The sequence below is a fragment of the Rhipicephalus microplus genome, chromosome 9, assembly GCF_043290135.1.
Source record: "Rhipicephalus microplus isolate Deutch F79 chromosome 9, USDA_Rmic, whole genome shotgun sequence".
NCBI classification, from domain to species: domain Eukaryota; kingdom Metazoa; phylum Arthropoda; class Arachnida; order Ixodida; family Ixodidae; genus Rhipicephalus; species Rhipicephalus microplus.
In genome coordinates, this window is record NC_134708.1 from 83,931,675 (window position 1) to 83,948,257 (window position 16,583).

The 16,583-nt window shown below is 45.4% G+C and overlaps 1 protein-coding gene across 9 annotated transcripts in view; it reads right to left on the minus strand.

Moving 5' to 3' along the window:
* Positions 1–16,583, minus strand: part of LOC142771973 (DDB1- and CUL4-associated factor 1-like) — a 149,023-nt gene that overhangs the window by 50,812 nt on the left and 81,628 nt on the right. For all 9 annotated transcript variants that reach the window (XM_075874008.1, XM_075874007.1, XM_075874006.1 and 6 more), the window contains exons 21-22: positions 14,582–14,871; positions 10,629–10,766 (exon numbers count right to left, since the gene is read on the minus strand). In XM_075874008.1, the coding sequence (XP_075730123.1) occupies positions 10,629–10,766; positions 14,582–14,871 (428 nt within the window). The remainder of the gene's footprint in view (positions 1–10,628; positions 10,767–14,581; positions 14,872–16,583) is intronic.

Here is a 16,583-nt window from a genome sequence, read left to right on the forward strand (position 1 = left end):
GGCAAAATAACTACCAATATGGATAGGATAGTTAAAATAGCGGAGGAATTTTACAGAGATCTGTACAGTAGCCGAGACAACCACGACCTTAATACTATAAGAACTAGCAGTAACCCAGATTACACCCCAGCAGTAATGATAGAAGAAGTCAGAAAAGCTTTGGAGAGCATGCAAAGGGGCAAAGCTGCTGGTGAGGATCAGGTAACATCAGATCTGCTGAAAGATGGAGGACAGATTGTGTTAGAAAAACTAGCCACCCTGTTTACAAGGTGTCTTCTGACGGGAAGAGTACCAGAGTCTTGGAAGAACGCTAACATCATCTTAATACATAAGAAAGGAGATGACAAGGACTTGAAGAATTACAGGCCGATCAGCTTGCTCTCTGTAGTATACAAGCTATTTACAAAGGTAATTGCTAACAGAGTAAAGAAAACATTAGAATTCAATCAACCAAAGGAACAAGCAGGATTTCGAACAGGCTACTCAACAATTGACCACATTCATACTATCAATCAGGTAATAGAGAAATGCTCAGAGTATAAGCAACCACTATACATAGCCTTCATAGATTACGAGAAGGCGTTTGATTCAATAGAAATTTCAGCCGTCATGCAAACACTGCGGAACCAGGGCGTAGATGAAGTATATATAAACATTCTGGAAGAAATCTACAGGGGATCAACTGCTACCATAGTGCTTCATAAAGAAAGCAACAGAATACCAATCAAGAAGGGTGTAAGGCAGGGGGACACAATTTCCCCAATGCTATTTACTGCGTGCTTACAGGAGGTTTTCAGAAGCCTAGAATGGGAACAGTTAGGGATAAGAGTCAATGGAGAATACCTTAGTAACCTGCGCTTCGCCGATGACATTGCATTGCTGAGTAACTCGGGGGACGAATTGCAACTCATGATTACGGAGTTAGACAAGGAGAGCAGAAAGGTGGGTCTTAAAATTAATCTGCAGAAAACGAAAGTAATGTACAACAACCTCGGCAAGGAGCAGCGCTTCGAGATAGGTAATAGTGCACTTGAAGTTGTAAAACACTATGTCTACTTAGGGCAGGTAATAACCGCAGAGCCGAACCACGAGATTGAAGTAACTAGAAGAATAAGAATGGGGTGGAGTACATTCGGCAAGCACTCTCAAATTATGGCAGGTAGATTGCCACTATCCCTCAAGAGGAAGGTATATAACAGCTGTATCTTGCCGGTACTTAGCTACGGAGCAGAAACCTGGAGACTTACAAAGAGGGTTCAGCTTAAATTGAGGACGACGCAGCGAGCAATGGAAAGAAAAATGGTAGGTGTAACCTTAAGAGACAAGAAGAGAGCAGAGTGGATTAGGGAACAAACAGGGGTTAAGGATATCATAGCTGAAATCAAGAAGAAGAAATGGACGTGGGCAGGGCATGTAGCGCGTAGACAGGATAACCGCTGGTCATTAAGGGTAACTGACTGGATTCCCAGAGAAGGGAAGCGGGTTAGGGGGAGACAGAAGGTTAGGTGGGCAGATGAGATTAAGAAGTTTGCGGGTATAAATTGGCAGCAGCAAGCACAGGACCGGGTTTACTGGCGGAACATGGGAGAGGCCTTTGTCCTGCAGTGGACGTAGTCAGGCTGATGATGATGATGACATAGAGAGAGGAAGGAGAGAGCGAGGCGCAGACACAGCGAACGACAGAAAACGACAGAAAACGACAGAAGTAAGGAGGAGATAGGAAAGACGGATACGGTAGCAGGGGTCAGAGGACGGGGCACCATTCAGCGAGAGCTCTTGTCGGCGGTCCCTTTTCTTCTTTTCCTTTTTCGCACACAGCGTTGAGAGATGCCGCCACGGGATTGGGCATGGTGCTGAGAGCATCTTCGGAGCGCGGCATGATCGAATTAATCGTCGCAAGTGCTTGCGCATTCGAATTACAGGGCGTTTTTGCCCATTAGAATACACATAGCTTTGACGGGACCTCAGCGTGAGTTCGTATTACCCGAAAGTTCGAATTATAAGATTCGACTGAGTTTATTTTTCATGGCCTGCGTAATCGCGTAGCGGTACATTGGGCTGCGAGGCGGTTTCCTTCGTTGCATGCTCATAGGTGTGCGCCCATCTGAGCATACATTGCCACAAACTGTTATAATCGATATAACAAAAATATAACAAAATAATTACGGCTGCCCTTCAATTTCGTTATAACGAGGTTTGAGTGTACATGTAATGTTTATAAAATCAAATAGCCATTACTACAATCAGAATTGACGTAACACGAATATTAAGGTCTATTTGCAAAGTATTTATGAAGCCTGGTATGGCTTTGTGGTAGGAGACTATAAAAAGTGGAATATAGGTCGGACAGAAATATATGTCGATTACCCCAACTTTGAATTCCCGAAAAATAAATTTTTAAAGATCGCAAGCTATCTTGGCATACCATTACCTTGACAAATACGTGACAGAAACAGCTGCACTGTAGCGACTTTTATTTTTATTTCGCCACTAATCTTATGTAGTTAGACACCAGAAAACCACAAAGTACTGTCATGAGACTCGTTCACACTTGAGTCTAACGACGTCTGTTTCTCACTAGTTACCTCCCAGAGTGCATGGTCCTCAGTTTCATCTAAAGCATTGCTGGTGCAGCATTTGCAGAGGAAAGACTTGTGCATCATCTCTTCTGGGAGAGATTTACAAGCTGACGACACCCAGCTACAAATGGTCGCGAGCGGTCGACGTCATAGGCGGCAAGCGGAAGTTTTGGGATTGTCGCCCGTCATCCACTCATTGTAGAGGTCGCGCACACGATCTTCTAAGGAATTCTTGAGCACCATGCCTTGTGGCTGGAGGATTATTGTTAGTCCCCCAGGGATCACGACAAGGTCAGTCTTGCCATCGGACAGAGCTCCCTTTACATTGGTGATGAGGTAGCCTCGAAAAAGTCGAGCACCAACATGCAGGGTCGCTGAAAGAGCGCACCAGGTCGCCGATTCCGCATGAGCCAAATCCACTCAAGCATGAAGAACTCATTCATGAACCCTTTTTCGTTCATTCTCACGATAGCTTCCTGGGGAAAGTATTCCTTTGGTAGCTCTTTTTTCTTGAAAATGATATGAGGGGTCAGCTCCTTTCCTTCGGCTGTGCACGCAGACATCACTGTGAATCGCGAATGCTTGTTGTCTGTTGTCAAGAGCTAAAATTTCTCGGATCCTTTAGAGGTCACAGTCCGGTTCAAAGGCATATTGAGACAGATCAGAGTTTCACCAGCGTTGCCAATGTGTCCTATTATGTAGCAATGCTGTTGACGAAGCCCCATGACAAAGCGCTGATACTCGACCAGCTTGTCATCGGAATAAGTTTTCGGCACATAGAAGTGCGCCGCCTCAGCGCAAAGCCCTCCCGCTTCATAAATCGGCGCACCCACTATGACAAGCCCAGGGTTCATAGCACCAGAGTGAAACAAAATTCAAGGGTTTTCAAGGACTTTCAATGACCTAATAAATACTTTTCATGGACCTAAAATAACTCTTGAAACTGCAGAAAGTGACAATGCCAATTCTTACAGATTTGTACTTTATTTTGTACGATTGGCACCATGAACGCACTCAAATTAACATGGACTGTAGTCACTTTTTGTGTTCTCAATGTGTTTCGTACTCTTCATGCGACATTTAAAGGCAGACTTCCCCTTTGATGACACGTTGAAGCTCTTCCCACATGGGAGTGGTGCAATCCACTCCCTATAAGCAGCATTGCATAACCAAGAGAGCTGGAATTCCCACTTGCCCAGCATAGCTCCGCCATATGCGATGAAACTCCGAATATCTGCGCGCACTTGCACAGCCTCCACAAAAAAGCCAGGCTTAGCTCTGTCATTGCTACTGTAAACAAGCAAGCACTACCACAACTACAGTGTGCTAGAAGAGCACACTCTACTACAACACTGTAATATGGCTAGAGAAACGGATCAGGTTAGATGGTTTGTTGGCTAGAGAGCACACAGCTGCCAGGCACACAACAAAGTTCACTAGATTATGGCTGAACGAGCTTTGATTGACGAAATTCAAGAAATTTTAAGGACCTCAAACAAATTCAAGGGTTTTCAAGGCTTTGAAAATGCCATTTCGAAAAAGTTTTCAAGGCTTTTAAGGACTGCAACGAACCCTGTGAGCCCATGAATAGTGCCCTTGTGAGCCCAGAGTCGCGCACTATCTCTATAGCTTTCCCGCAGATGCACTCTGTTGTCACAAGTAGAGACGTTGCACGCAGCTTCTGGACGAATTAGGCGAGTAGCGTTTCCAGTTCAGGGTGCACTGCTGGTCTGTCCACAAAACAAAGTGTTTTTTTTTTTTTGTTGCTGCAGGATGTGATGCACTGCTTTTGGCTCCTCTAGTATCGGACGCTTTTTTCTGACACACCAAATTCGATGCACCGAATTCCCGTTTTGCCGCCAGGTTGCCGTGCGCTTCTGCATACTCGATAACTTTTTTGCTTAAAGCCATAAACTGCCGTTGACTACCACTCACTTTTGAAGAAAATAGAAAAAAAAAAAACAGCAGACTGACGAAGATAACTGAAGCAAAATGGCGTTGCTAGTACAGTGAAAGCTCGTTAATTCGCACCTCATTAATTCGAACTTTCGGGTTAACTCGAACTGATGGTCATGGTCCGGCCACAATGTATAGGCGTCTATGAGTTAACCAACTCGTTAGTTCATGCGCGCATCGGCTCCTCTATTGATAATTCGAACTGCGCGCCGCTGCGTGGTAGTATTTTTATGCTTCCGCCGCAAGCTTTTACGGCTCTACGATAGATGGCGCAAGGGCTGAGCGCAAATCAATCCAATCCAATCTAGTGCCTGGATACGTGGCCACGTGGCGTCATTGCACGACTGCGACAGGCTACGCGTGGGTGTTCTGTGGGCGACTGCGCGCGCTCTTCGCATCGTGTGGTGGTCGTGTTGGACGCCTCCCCGTGTGCTTTGTGTGCCACACATTCAGTCGCTAGGCCTCGTGTGCGTCAACGCTACGAAGTTGTTCAGTGCCGTGGGTTTTGTGACGGTGTTGCCTTCGACTGCTGGACCTAGCATACCGCACTTAGTGTACATGACTTCTCGCGGAAGAGGACAGAGCGCCAAAACGCTCAAGGAAAAGGTAGAAATCCTTTGTGAAGTGGACTGTGGGAAAACAAGCAAGCTTGAAATCGCAAGGAAGCATGGAATCCCAAAAAGCACTCTTTCAACATATATCAAGAATAAGAGAGCGATTGAGGAGGCCTACGCAACTGATGCGTTCACCGGCAGTCGCAAGAGGCTTCGCTCAGCGAAGCACCCCGAATTGGAGCGCGCAGTGCTCACGTGGATCAAGGAAACGAGGAGCCAAAACATCCCACTGAGCGGCCCTATCGTTATGGCGAAAGCAGCAAACTTCGCGCTTCGCCTCAACATAGATGATTTTAAAGCTTCGGAGGGCTGGCTTCATCGTTTCCGAGAGAGACACGAGATTGTGTTCCGCACTGTGTCTGGTGAAGGCAAAGAAGTCAACAGCGAGACATGCGCAAAGTGGCAAAGCGGTGCTTTGCAAGAACTGCTTCAAGAGTACTCGCCCCGCGATATATTTAATGCCGATGAAACGGCATTATTTTATAAGCTGCTGCCAAGTAAAACGTTGACGTACAAAGGCGACACCTGTGCTGGCGGGAAGAGAAGCAAAGAGCGCGTTACTGTCTTGGTCGCAGCAAACATGGATGGTACAGAAAAACTACCGCTGCTGATCATAGGGAAGGCCCTGAAGCCTCGTTGCTTCAAGAACATCCGCACACTACCGGCAGAGTATACAGCCAACAGCAAGGCATGGATGACGCGGGAAATATTCAAACAGTGGCTGATAAAGCTTGACCGCAAGTTTGAATTAGCTCACAGAAGCGTGCTCTTGGTAGTCGATAACTGCTCAGCGCACGTGGTTGATGTGGACTTGAAGGCGATCAAGCTCTCGTTTCTGCCGCCGAACACAACGGCAGCCTTGCAACCAATGGACCAAGGGGTCATTAAGAACTTGAAATGCTTTTACAGGCGCCACATGTTGGAGCGTTTGGTGTTGTGCGCCGCCGGTACAAAAGGCTACGACGTGACGCTGCTCTCGGCCATGCATATGTTGGTGCGGGCCTGGGATCAGGTCACGGCAACAACTGTTGCCAATTGCTTCCGCCACAGTGGCTTTTGTGTGGCCATTGAGGGCACAGCGGGCGAGCTCGATGAGCGTGAGGCCGACGTCATTCCTGCCGGACTGCGGGATGCGCTGGGGGACGTGAACTTCGGCGACTACGTCGATGCAGATCGCAGTGCAGTGGTCTGTGGCACTATCACCGACGACGATATCATCGCCCAGGTGACTGGCGAGGAAGCACTCGTCGTCGACGTGGGTGAGGACGAGGAGGATGAGGCGCCGACGCGTCCGACAGCTTCGGAGGTAATGGAGGCTATGCGTGTCGCGCGCCTCTTCTTCAGCTTCGAGGAAGATGAAGAGGATGCCTTCCGCCACGTTCGCGCATTGGAAAACAAAGCGATGGCAATCACTTTCAAAGAAAGGAAGCAGAAAGTTATCACAGATTACTTTCGCAAATAAATATTTTGTCTCATCTTCAAACAAACCGATCTCAATTCTTGCTGTTTTTTCAGTGAATTTCGTTAGTTCGAATTCGGTTTAATTCGAACTCATTGGGCATCCCCGCGAAGTTCGAATTAACGAGCTTTTACTGTACACTGTAAGCCTTGCCTAGCCTTGCCCAATGGCGCTGCTGCTGATGCTCACGATGGCAATGGAGGCTTTTGACTTCAATTGCCCATTGTTGCGAGACTTTTTTCTACTAAACACTGGTATAAAAGACAAGAGTAGACTTTTCACCATGTTTTTTTAATATTCGACCTATATTCAGGTCTTTACGATACTTTATTGCCATGGAGAATACTACGGTTTGATTGCTGCTAAGACGGTGACATTTATTCTTTGCATTCGTCGGGTCGACGCTGCCTATGGCAGCTTTTTCTCAATGCCCAGGCAAGTTGCCCATGTGTGTTCTCACCGTACCTAAATATAAACAGTTGATCTGAGATATGTTGAATCACTGGCTATATCGAGCAGTTCAGAAATTCCCTCAAATTTCTCATGCAAAAGTATGAGACCGGTGCACACGTATATCGAACGATGCGTCGCGCTGAAGACCTGAAAGCTAATTTTCTTTAGCAAATATTGATTAGGTTTCAGCCACGTTCTGATAAGTTCCGATCCTTTTTCGTGTGCAGGGTACGCAAAAACGGTGTCATTTTATTGCGCTGATATGGTTCGTTGCGTGGCACTTGCAAGGGCATTTGTATGTTTTATGCGCGATCTAATACTTTTACATGGGAAATTCACGGATATTTTTCAACTACTCGATATAGCCAATAATTTGATATATCCAGGATCGACGGTACTAGATAGCTTGAATTCGAAAGCCCTGTGAAAGGGTTTTGCAGGTAACTGGCACCATTTTTTTTATTTCCACTTTAAGGGGGGACACAGGTTGTGGAGACCGAAAAATCGCGAAAAAAACTAGTTTTTTATTGCGTTTTTGAAATCTAGAGCTACTAGTGCACTTATACCGTGAATTTCATGCCTATAATATCATTATTTTAGCCGCTAAGACTCTTTATACGGCGCTTTGTAGCTAAATCTGAGCCGAAATCGACGATGAAATCGCACACTTTCTGTGACGCGCCCCTGCCCTTTCATGTGTGCCAGCGCAGCTCGCTTGGTCTCATTTGAGAGAGCAGTCTTTCGCCTTCAAATTCCCGCCAGAGTGGGTCCAATCTAACCATTGGCAGCTTGTAAAATGAGTGGCCAAATGAAGTATCAGAGCACCTTCCTATTCGCTATTTCGCGCACGTGACTTGAGCTTGCCTCCCTATTGATGGAGGCTACTGGCTTCGTCTGCTCCGGGTATTGAGGCACGCGTCCATGCGCGCCATTTTGCCTCAGTGTCAGCGGAGAAGTCTCACAATGTCAAATCTGAGCGCAAATTCTGCACGCGGCACAAGTTTGGTGCGAAAAAGGTGCGAATGACGCTAGTAGCGAATTTCAAGAAGTGCTCCGCGATACAGTAAAACCCCCGAGACGCTACACTCTCCGCGTCCCATGGCGAAGTCTTCGACGCTACCACGGAAGGCCTAGCTATCGCATCAGTTGTCATGGAGCCTGTGCAAAGTCCGTCAGCCGCAGAGCCTTCAAGCAGCGATTGCGTGCGTCTAGATACTATCTATCGGCAGCAATCTCACTTGGAAGAGGAGAGAGCTAAAGCCAAAGATAAGTTATCGGAGTTGTCGTCCGCTGCAGCGACGGAGCAGAAACGCGCATTCGTGGTTGACGGTGTCGACGAAGAAGCTCGGCCGCCTGATGGAACCACGTTCACAATTATAGATTTGGACACAGTGAACAGCGCTTTGTTCGCATTCGCAAAGTGCAAGGCATGCAACGGAGAACTGCAGATTGTCCGCGACGGCCGGGAATTCGGACTCGCCGTGAAGTTGCGTTTTGTGTGTTCGACCTGTGGGGAGACTGCGTCGTCGTGGAGCTTGCCGTGCGTACGTAGCGATGAACGTATGAAACCTTTTGCAGTGAACGTTTTGGCTGCGCATGCCATGCAGGCAACGGGGAACAGACAGACTGCGCTGAATGATGTGTTCTCGTTGATGGGCATCAGCCGTCGGGGTCTTCACACGAAAACGTGGCAACACTACGTGAAGACAAAGTTGGCACCCGCGGCCAATCGTGCTGCATGCAATTTGACGAGCGACTGCGCGCGGTCGGTTTGCGAACTTTACGCCGAACTTAATATTGGCCACATGGGAAGCATCGCGGTGTCGTTTGATGGGTCGTGGATGACTCGCGGTCATTCGTCGCATATCGGTCTCAGCACCGTCATAGAATTGTTCAGTGGGCTGGTGCTTGACTTCGTTGTTTTGAGCAACTTTTGTGCTGGATGCGAGTCGGGCCCAAAGGAAGGTGACCCTTCTTATGCAGCATGGAAGGAACATCACCAGTGTGAGAAAAACAGTGACAAGAAGGCTGGCGAAATGGAGGTTGAGGCTGCCCTCATCCTCTTCAGGAGGTCACTTGAGCGGCACAACCTGCGCTACACCACGGTGCTTTGCGACGGGGACAGCCACAGTTGCCTTGTGCTACAAGAAGATAAGGTTTATGGGTATATCCCAGTGGAAAAAGAGGACTGCATTAATCTAACCAAAAGCGTATGGGCACTATTTTGCACAACTTGATTGCAAAACACAAAGGCCCTGGCCTTGAGAGTCTTATGGGAAAGGACCTCTTGACAGGAGACCTGATCTCCAAGCTCACCAATTATTATGGGTGGGCTCTGAAGACGCCCAGTGGTAATGTTGATGCTATGCACACAGCAGTGATGGCCACTTATTACATCACGTCCAATGTGGCAAACCACACTCTGTGCCCACCTGGTCCAAATTCCTGGTGCAAACAAAATGCGGCAAAGGCCAAGGGGGAGCCCATTTCCAAACACCGTCGAAAGCTGCCTCCGCATGTCTGCCAAGCCTTACTTCCAACTTATGAGTGCTTGTCAGACAGAAAGCTGTTGCAACGATGCCATACGAGGGAAAACCCAAAATAACAACGAATGCCTGCATTCAATGATCTGGGCACTGGCACCAAAGGAGTGACATGCTTCGCTATTCACGGTGGAGGCAGCTGTGGCAGAAGCAGTGCTCAAGTTCAATGCAGGCAATAAAAAGGCATCGGAGGACATTATGAAAGAGCTGAGCCTAAACCCCAGCTGGCAAAGTCGCAGCCGCATGGCTGAAAAGGATTGACGGTGCACGGCGGCATCAGTCAAGAAGCGACAAGCAACGGAGAACATGCACCAGTCCCTTAAAAAGCACCAAACAGTGACTCATAATCTAAATGGCTACATGCCCGGTGCATACTGAGCATTTTCAAGTGCAGTTATGTAGATGAATGAGTTTTATTTCTTTTTCTCAGTTTTCTGAAAACATGCTTTTTGGTGACTTTACTAGTTTGTCGGGTTAATATCTTCCAATCTAGAACAGCTAGAGCATTAATTTTTTCATTAACGTAAAGTCCAATCTGTGTATTACAAAGTGCTGAGAGCAGAATTTCCATTTGCTGCCCATATAAATTTAGAAGGTATTAAATTTCTTTGTATGTGATAGCCATGACATGACTCCTCAACTTTCATCATATGCAGAATCACTAGTTTTTTTTTTTTAATTTGAAATCTGCTTGCAGCATTGCACTTATTGCTAATTGCACTGTCTAGCTATACAATAATATTTACTTTTTGATAAGCCCTTTCTTTTCTATTGTCTCCAAAAACAATAGAGTGGCAGCATTGTGTATCATCTAAATTAATTGACCTACAATGAAAATTTTTGGATATTTGAAATCAGTATGAGAAACTACATAAGCATGTATATTTTCGTCATGTTTGGTCCACAAATACAAAAAATATCTCCACACACCATGTCCCCCCTTAAGTCAGCGACAAGGTAATGCCTTGGTCAGATTATAGAACCCAGCTAAGGTGCTCAAAAAAAAAAAGGTGCTGGTACTCACCGGCTGTAGATGAACTTTCGATGAAGCTTCGCACCGTCCAGTCCACCGGCCGGGGGAAACACCTGGCAGCGCTGCAGCCTGGCCGCCATGCTCACGGGCGCAGCATTCCGGTACTGAGGCTCTGGACACCGGTGTGGCCTGAACGAAGAATGCATGCATGCGCACCCAATGACCAACTCAATGAGCGAGCTCCTAAATCCAGGAAACATGAAATCAGAAAAATTCAGGAGCCGTTGCCAGATTGGAAAACGGGGGCCAAGCAAAGCTTTGCGTGCGCATTACATGCCTACTAACAACTATCTTTCAACCATCTTTCTATCTGTCTTTCTTTCATACTATCTTTCTGCTTTTCATTTCTTTTTTTGTTTCGATCACAATGAGCAGTGCTCCCCCCCCCCCCCCCTTTTCTCCATGCAAGGCAGTGGACCTTCATCCATTTGCTCAGCACCAAAGCACGTCGTTTCCGACAGACAACAATGACAGTACTTTTGTATAGAGGCAACAATGACATGACAAGTCACCTCAATAAAGCCCCACCACATCAACACTCGCCAGCACCAGGTTCGAATGAAATAAATGGGCACCTAGGCGATTTCCTCGTGGTTCATACACTGCATGCTCCAAGCTTATAACAGTGTTTTCATCAACAGAGACAACAGCACATAGGATTGATGACGCACATCTTAAAACAGTGTCGTACTTATAATTAGTTCCAAGCTGTTTTGTCCAGAGTAATTCTAGACCGCAAATTAGATGCATTTAGATGCACTCAGTTACTCAGTACTACTGCTTTTGAAGCTTTTATACAACGTAGCACTGCGCTTTGCAGTTCCCCATTTTGAACCAAGACAAGAAACAGAAGAACAAATACACTGCTACAATTACTGAAATTGCTCTGTTGCACCAGTGATTGAGATCCCACGGCGTACATTCCATTGGCACCTCACCCAAAGCCAGTGCCCTCCATGTCTGACCTTGCGACAGCTGCGACCGCCATGTGAGCTTACGGTCCCAGCGCTTTAAAAGGTCAATGGAAAGCCAACCGAAAATGCCGCAAGCACGTCTGACAGAAAATAAATCCTGGTGCCAGCACACAAGGAACTGCTGCCCAATTTGGAAACAGAAGGCAGGGGGGACAAGTGAAGCTTGGAATATGTGTTCCTGATGCAGTATTTTTTAGGGGTGTGCGTATATCAAAATTTTCTAATACGAATCGAATACATAACTGCAAATGCATTCACTACAAATGCTTATTTAATTCACCGCCGCAAATATTTTTAGAATCCGTCCAATATGCGCAGAGTTGCAAAGATTTCTCGCACGCTACAACTGCATTCTATTTTCTCACCCCAATGAAAGCACTGAAAGCTAAGCAGGGAGGAATGGCACGGGAAAAGAAAATACGTCATTTGTGCTTTATGAAGTTGTGGAGTCATTTGCCGAGAGAAGAGAGCAATTTTAGCCGACTTTGAGAATTTATTGTGAATTTGCATGCCGCGTGCTGCACTATCATATTTGACTTGCATGTCCTTGGTAGCCTCGACTACCGATCGGCAGAGTTTTCTGACAATTTTCCTAAGAAACTGTTGCGGGAACCCTTTAAATCAGAAGGGGGGCTTTGCGGCAGAACAGATTTCTTCTGGACAGGTGCTTTCACGGTTTAGCACCCCTACATTGCAGTGCAATCACCTTTAGAAGTGGTAAATTTGGATTAATATGCATTTATTCGTTCCTTGCAAATACTTCGAAGTTTTCAACAATTTAAATTTGAACCGGACCGAATTTGAATACACTAATATTCGTTTGAATCCTTGAAGCATTCGAACAATCGCACAAACCTACGAACAAATATTCGTGAACATCGAATGTTCGAGGAATATACGAGTTAGTTCGAATATTTTAAATTTTTTAATATGGGGTTATTGAATCGAATACGAATATTACAAATGCAATATTCGCCAAAAATTCAAAACTTTCGAATATTCGCACCCCCATCCATTTTTCTTTATTCTGTCCTGCTTTCTGTTTGTTCCTTTCCTTCACATTAAGCAATGCTCTCACCTAACATATCCTTTCGTGGCCCATGGTGCGCCAGTGTTTACGTAACACAGTTTCTACACAAGGCGATTTACACAACAGGTGGTTTCACCATGCCGGCTGAGGGCCAGACAAACATCAACCATTCAACCTTGTGAGCAGCAGTGCATTAGTGGACAGCCATTATATAGCGCCACTGGCATGCCTCTCTTACAATGAAACACGGTTCTCTTCCATACATTTGGCACTTCCTTTGCATGAACAAATTGCTTGAAACATGCATTAATTGAAACATCGCTTGAAATGGTGCCTGAAACATGCAATGTTCAATGTCTTATGCCAAAAAAAAAAAAAAGTTTGGTATTGTAGTTAGGTGATTTCAGTCTGTGACTATGGGACCTCGTTCTGTATATTCTTACAATGTCTTTAATCTTTTGTTTGATCTGAAATAAATGATTCTGATCCTGATTGTGGCACTCTGCAAGAGCCGCTGAGGTTCTGAAAGAGTGAGAACTCCTGGCTTCGATCTTAGAACGACTTTCTCAAAAAGACAACAGTCCTGGACAACTTCTTCGTCAACTGGGATGTTGCACTCCAAAGCTAAAAAGGTAGATAAAAGTTTTTAAACTTTCATTACCTTTCCAAAAAATTACAAACTTTCACAGATTTATATGCTAGATTATTTTTTCACCTTCGTAAACAGCTGTATATTTCAGTGATTGTTCATTTTATTTGGCAATATATTTATATTTTCCTTTCTCCTATATAACAACCACTTTTACACATATTTATCTTGTACACTCTTAATAATGATTTGTGGGGTTTCATGTGCCAAAATTATGATATAATTAGAGGATCGCAGTGAAGGACTCTGAATATTCCATCAATGTGGCATTTTTTATGTTAACTGGCATCACATATTACATCGGCCTTTAAGCATTCTGGCACCATCGAAATGCAACCACCGTGACTCGGATTTACTCCTCCATCTAGGCGGCCTGTTTTCAACCACATTGGCAAACATTGCATCAGTGCATCTGCATAATAGTAATGATCAAAGCTGTGTGAATAGCAAATATTTTCAGTGCGAAGCGAATTCGACCGGCTTGTACGAATATTCAAGCACTTCAAATATTCGAAGGAACATCAGATTACATTCGAATGCACTTTCATTCAAACTTGTATTACAGGAAACTTCGAGTATTCGAAATGGACAAACAGGTGTATACACTCAAATCTCATTATAACAAAGTTGCATCTTGCACAAACATGACTTCGTTATATCCAAAAAATTGTTATGGAGGTACATTCCTAGTACTGTAACAAGGGTATTTTTTAATCACTTTGTTATAACCAATAATTTGTTATATCCGTCTTTGTTATATCGAGATTTGAGGGTATTAATCCCATTAGGGTATTAATCCCATTGTTATCCTCCATAAAGGTGGTTTTACTATTGGAGGGTGCTATGCTGCGAATACATCTACCCAGAAAAAATCTTGCCCTGCCATGAAGCCCCACTTCAAGGTTAAATGAACCTTGCACAGATTAACCTCTTTCTAAGTTTAAAAGCCTGTTAAACCGAGTTATACGCTGTAAGTATAGCAAATTTTTAAACACAGGATATTTTGCAGATGACCCTTTGCATTCTACTGAAAGTCAATTCCTGCTTCCATAAAATGAATGGCATTTGCACATGCCTTGTTTAAATAAAAAAAAATACTGTGCAGGTAAGCTGGGTCGTGACAAATTTGCTCAATTTTGCTTATATAATATGTGATATGTAGCATTCAAATATGATTCGAAATTATATGGCCAAATAACTATTCACTTCGAACCTAAAATTTACTATTTCCCCATGCCTCCAAGCTACTCCGTAAGATTGTCAATGAAATAAGACTAAAACCGATACTCACACAAACAGTTCGAAGGGTGGGCAGGCCACCACAGGGTTCTTGCATAGTGCATGCTGGTTGCGAAGGTACTCCTTGACAATAGTGTCCAGCGACAGCGAGTGCGGCGGGTGTGAGGTGGGCATGGCGGAGCTTGTCGAGGTGTACGACAGCCGCTTGAGCACGGGCGATGCCTGGTATGTGCCGCTGCGCTTCTGCAGCGCCGGCATGGACGGTGAGCTGGCTGGTGGTGCTGCATGGTTCTGCAGCTGCCGTGCGACAGAGTCCGTGCGAATGGGTGTTACGGCACCGTTCTGCGCACGAGACGGGGAACCGGCAAAATGAGGAGTCATCGCGGATGGCTTACATTGGTGCACTTCGAGGCAATAGAGAGCTTGGTGTTTTGAGAAAGCCAATAAACACATTAGCAAGGAATGTAATGTATCTAGAGTGTTGTTGTGGCACAATCAATGCACTTGCTGAACTGTGAGCGTTAAAGTTAAGAAGCTAAAGGCCTTGATAAACTATTATAGGATGATCTTATAAGGGGCTCAGTCCCCTCAAGTTTTCACGAGTCAATTGACTGTAAGCGGAGAATCGCACAAGCTAACAATTTCTTTGGTTTTGTCGCAAGAAGCTCACTGGATACTACAGACGGAGATGAGCGTTGTCTCTGTTGTTATTTTTTTTACATACTCAGTCAATGACTGCTATTTTCTTGCTGCATAATTAGTCACAACATTATTAAGGAGCGAGCAGGCTAGTTTAGCCAGTTTTTGACATAAAATTCTGACATAAAATTCCCTGCATATGCAGAGCAATGTTTGGCTCATGAGTTTACGGAACTTTGACTACAGCTTAACAGTATATTGTAACTAAGCTAATAATGTACTGTTGGACTCTGTTAAGCCTATAACACTTTGGACATGACACCAAGCAGACAAAAGGGGAATGCGAAGAAGAACGCTGTACATAAAACACATACGGCCAAACTCCACTACAACGACATTTCCACTTCAAAGAACGTTTCAAAGAATGCCTCGCTAAGAAATACAGTACCTTGCCAAGCTCTCTGTCAACAATACTCGAGTCCGAAGCGACACGTCAAATGCCCTAGTGTCGGGCACATCTGCCCAACGGAAGAAGACGACACAGCCAGCCTATGAAGAACTTTACAAGGCAGCGTATGCATGGTTTATAAGAAACGAGGGCCAAGAATATACCGATCAGCTATAGCCTGATTCAGCAGAAGGCACTGAACTCCGCCTGCATTTTATGCATCAACGAAAACTTTAAGGCAAGTGTTGGGTGTCTCAAGCGATTTAGGGAGCCCTACGAGATCGTTGGGAAGGTGCTGTGCGGACAGTTCGCTTCTGCAGACAGCGACGGTATGTGTTGTGGACGTCGTCGAACACTGCTGACATTGTCGAGAAGTACGCTGCGTCCAACGTGTACAATGCGAACGAGACTGGGCTCTCCTATGAAATGCTACCAGCAAAGATGCTTCACTTCAAAGGCAAACAATACCACGAAAGCAAACATAACAAAAAGCGAGTCACCATGCTTCTCTGAGCAACTATGAATGCGTCCAACAAACATCTTTTCAATATCGGCAAGAGCATTCAACCGCGGTACTTCAAGGGCACGAAAAACCTGGCAGTAAAGTATGTTACCAGCAGCCGCTCATGGATGACGAGGGCCATTTTCCCCGACTGGATTGTTGCATTAGACAACGACACGAAAAAGCAAGACCGCAGTGTTTGCTTTCTGCTGGATAATAGCTCAGCGCATCGCCTGGACAGCAATGTCAAGCTGACAAACATTGCGGTGAAGTTTTTCTGCCAAACTGCACGTCACTGATTCAGCCTTTCGATCAAGGGGTCATCAACAGCTTGAAGCACGCACAACGATCAAGGCTTCTTCTGCAAATCCTATTGAATACAGAGCATGGCCGTGACATTAAAGCTGACTCGTTCATGGCTGTGCAACAAATGTTGGCCGCCGCATGGATGTTCACACGGCGTGA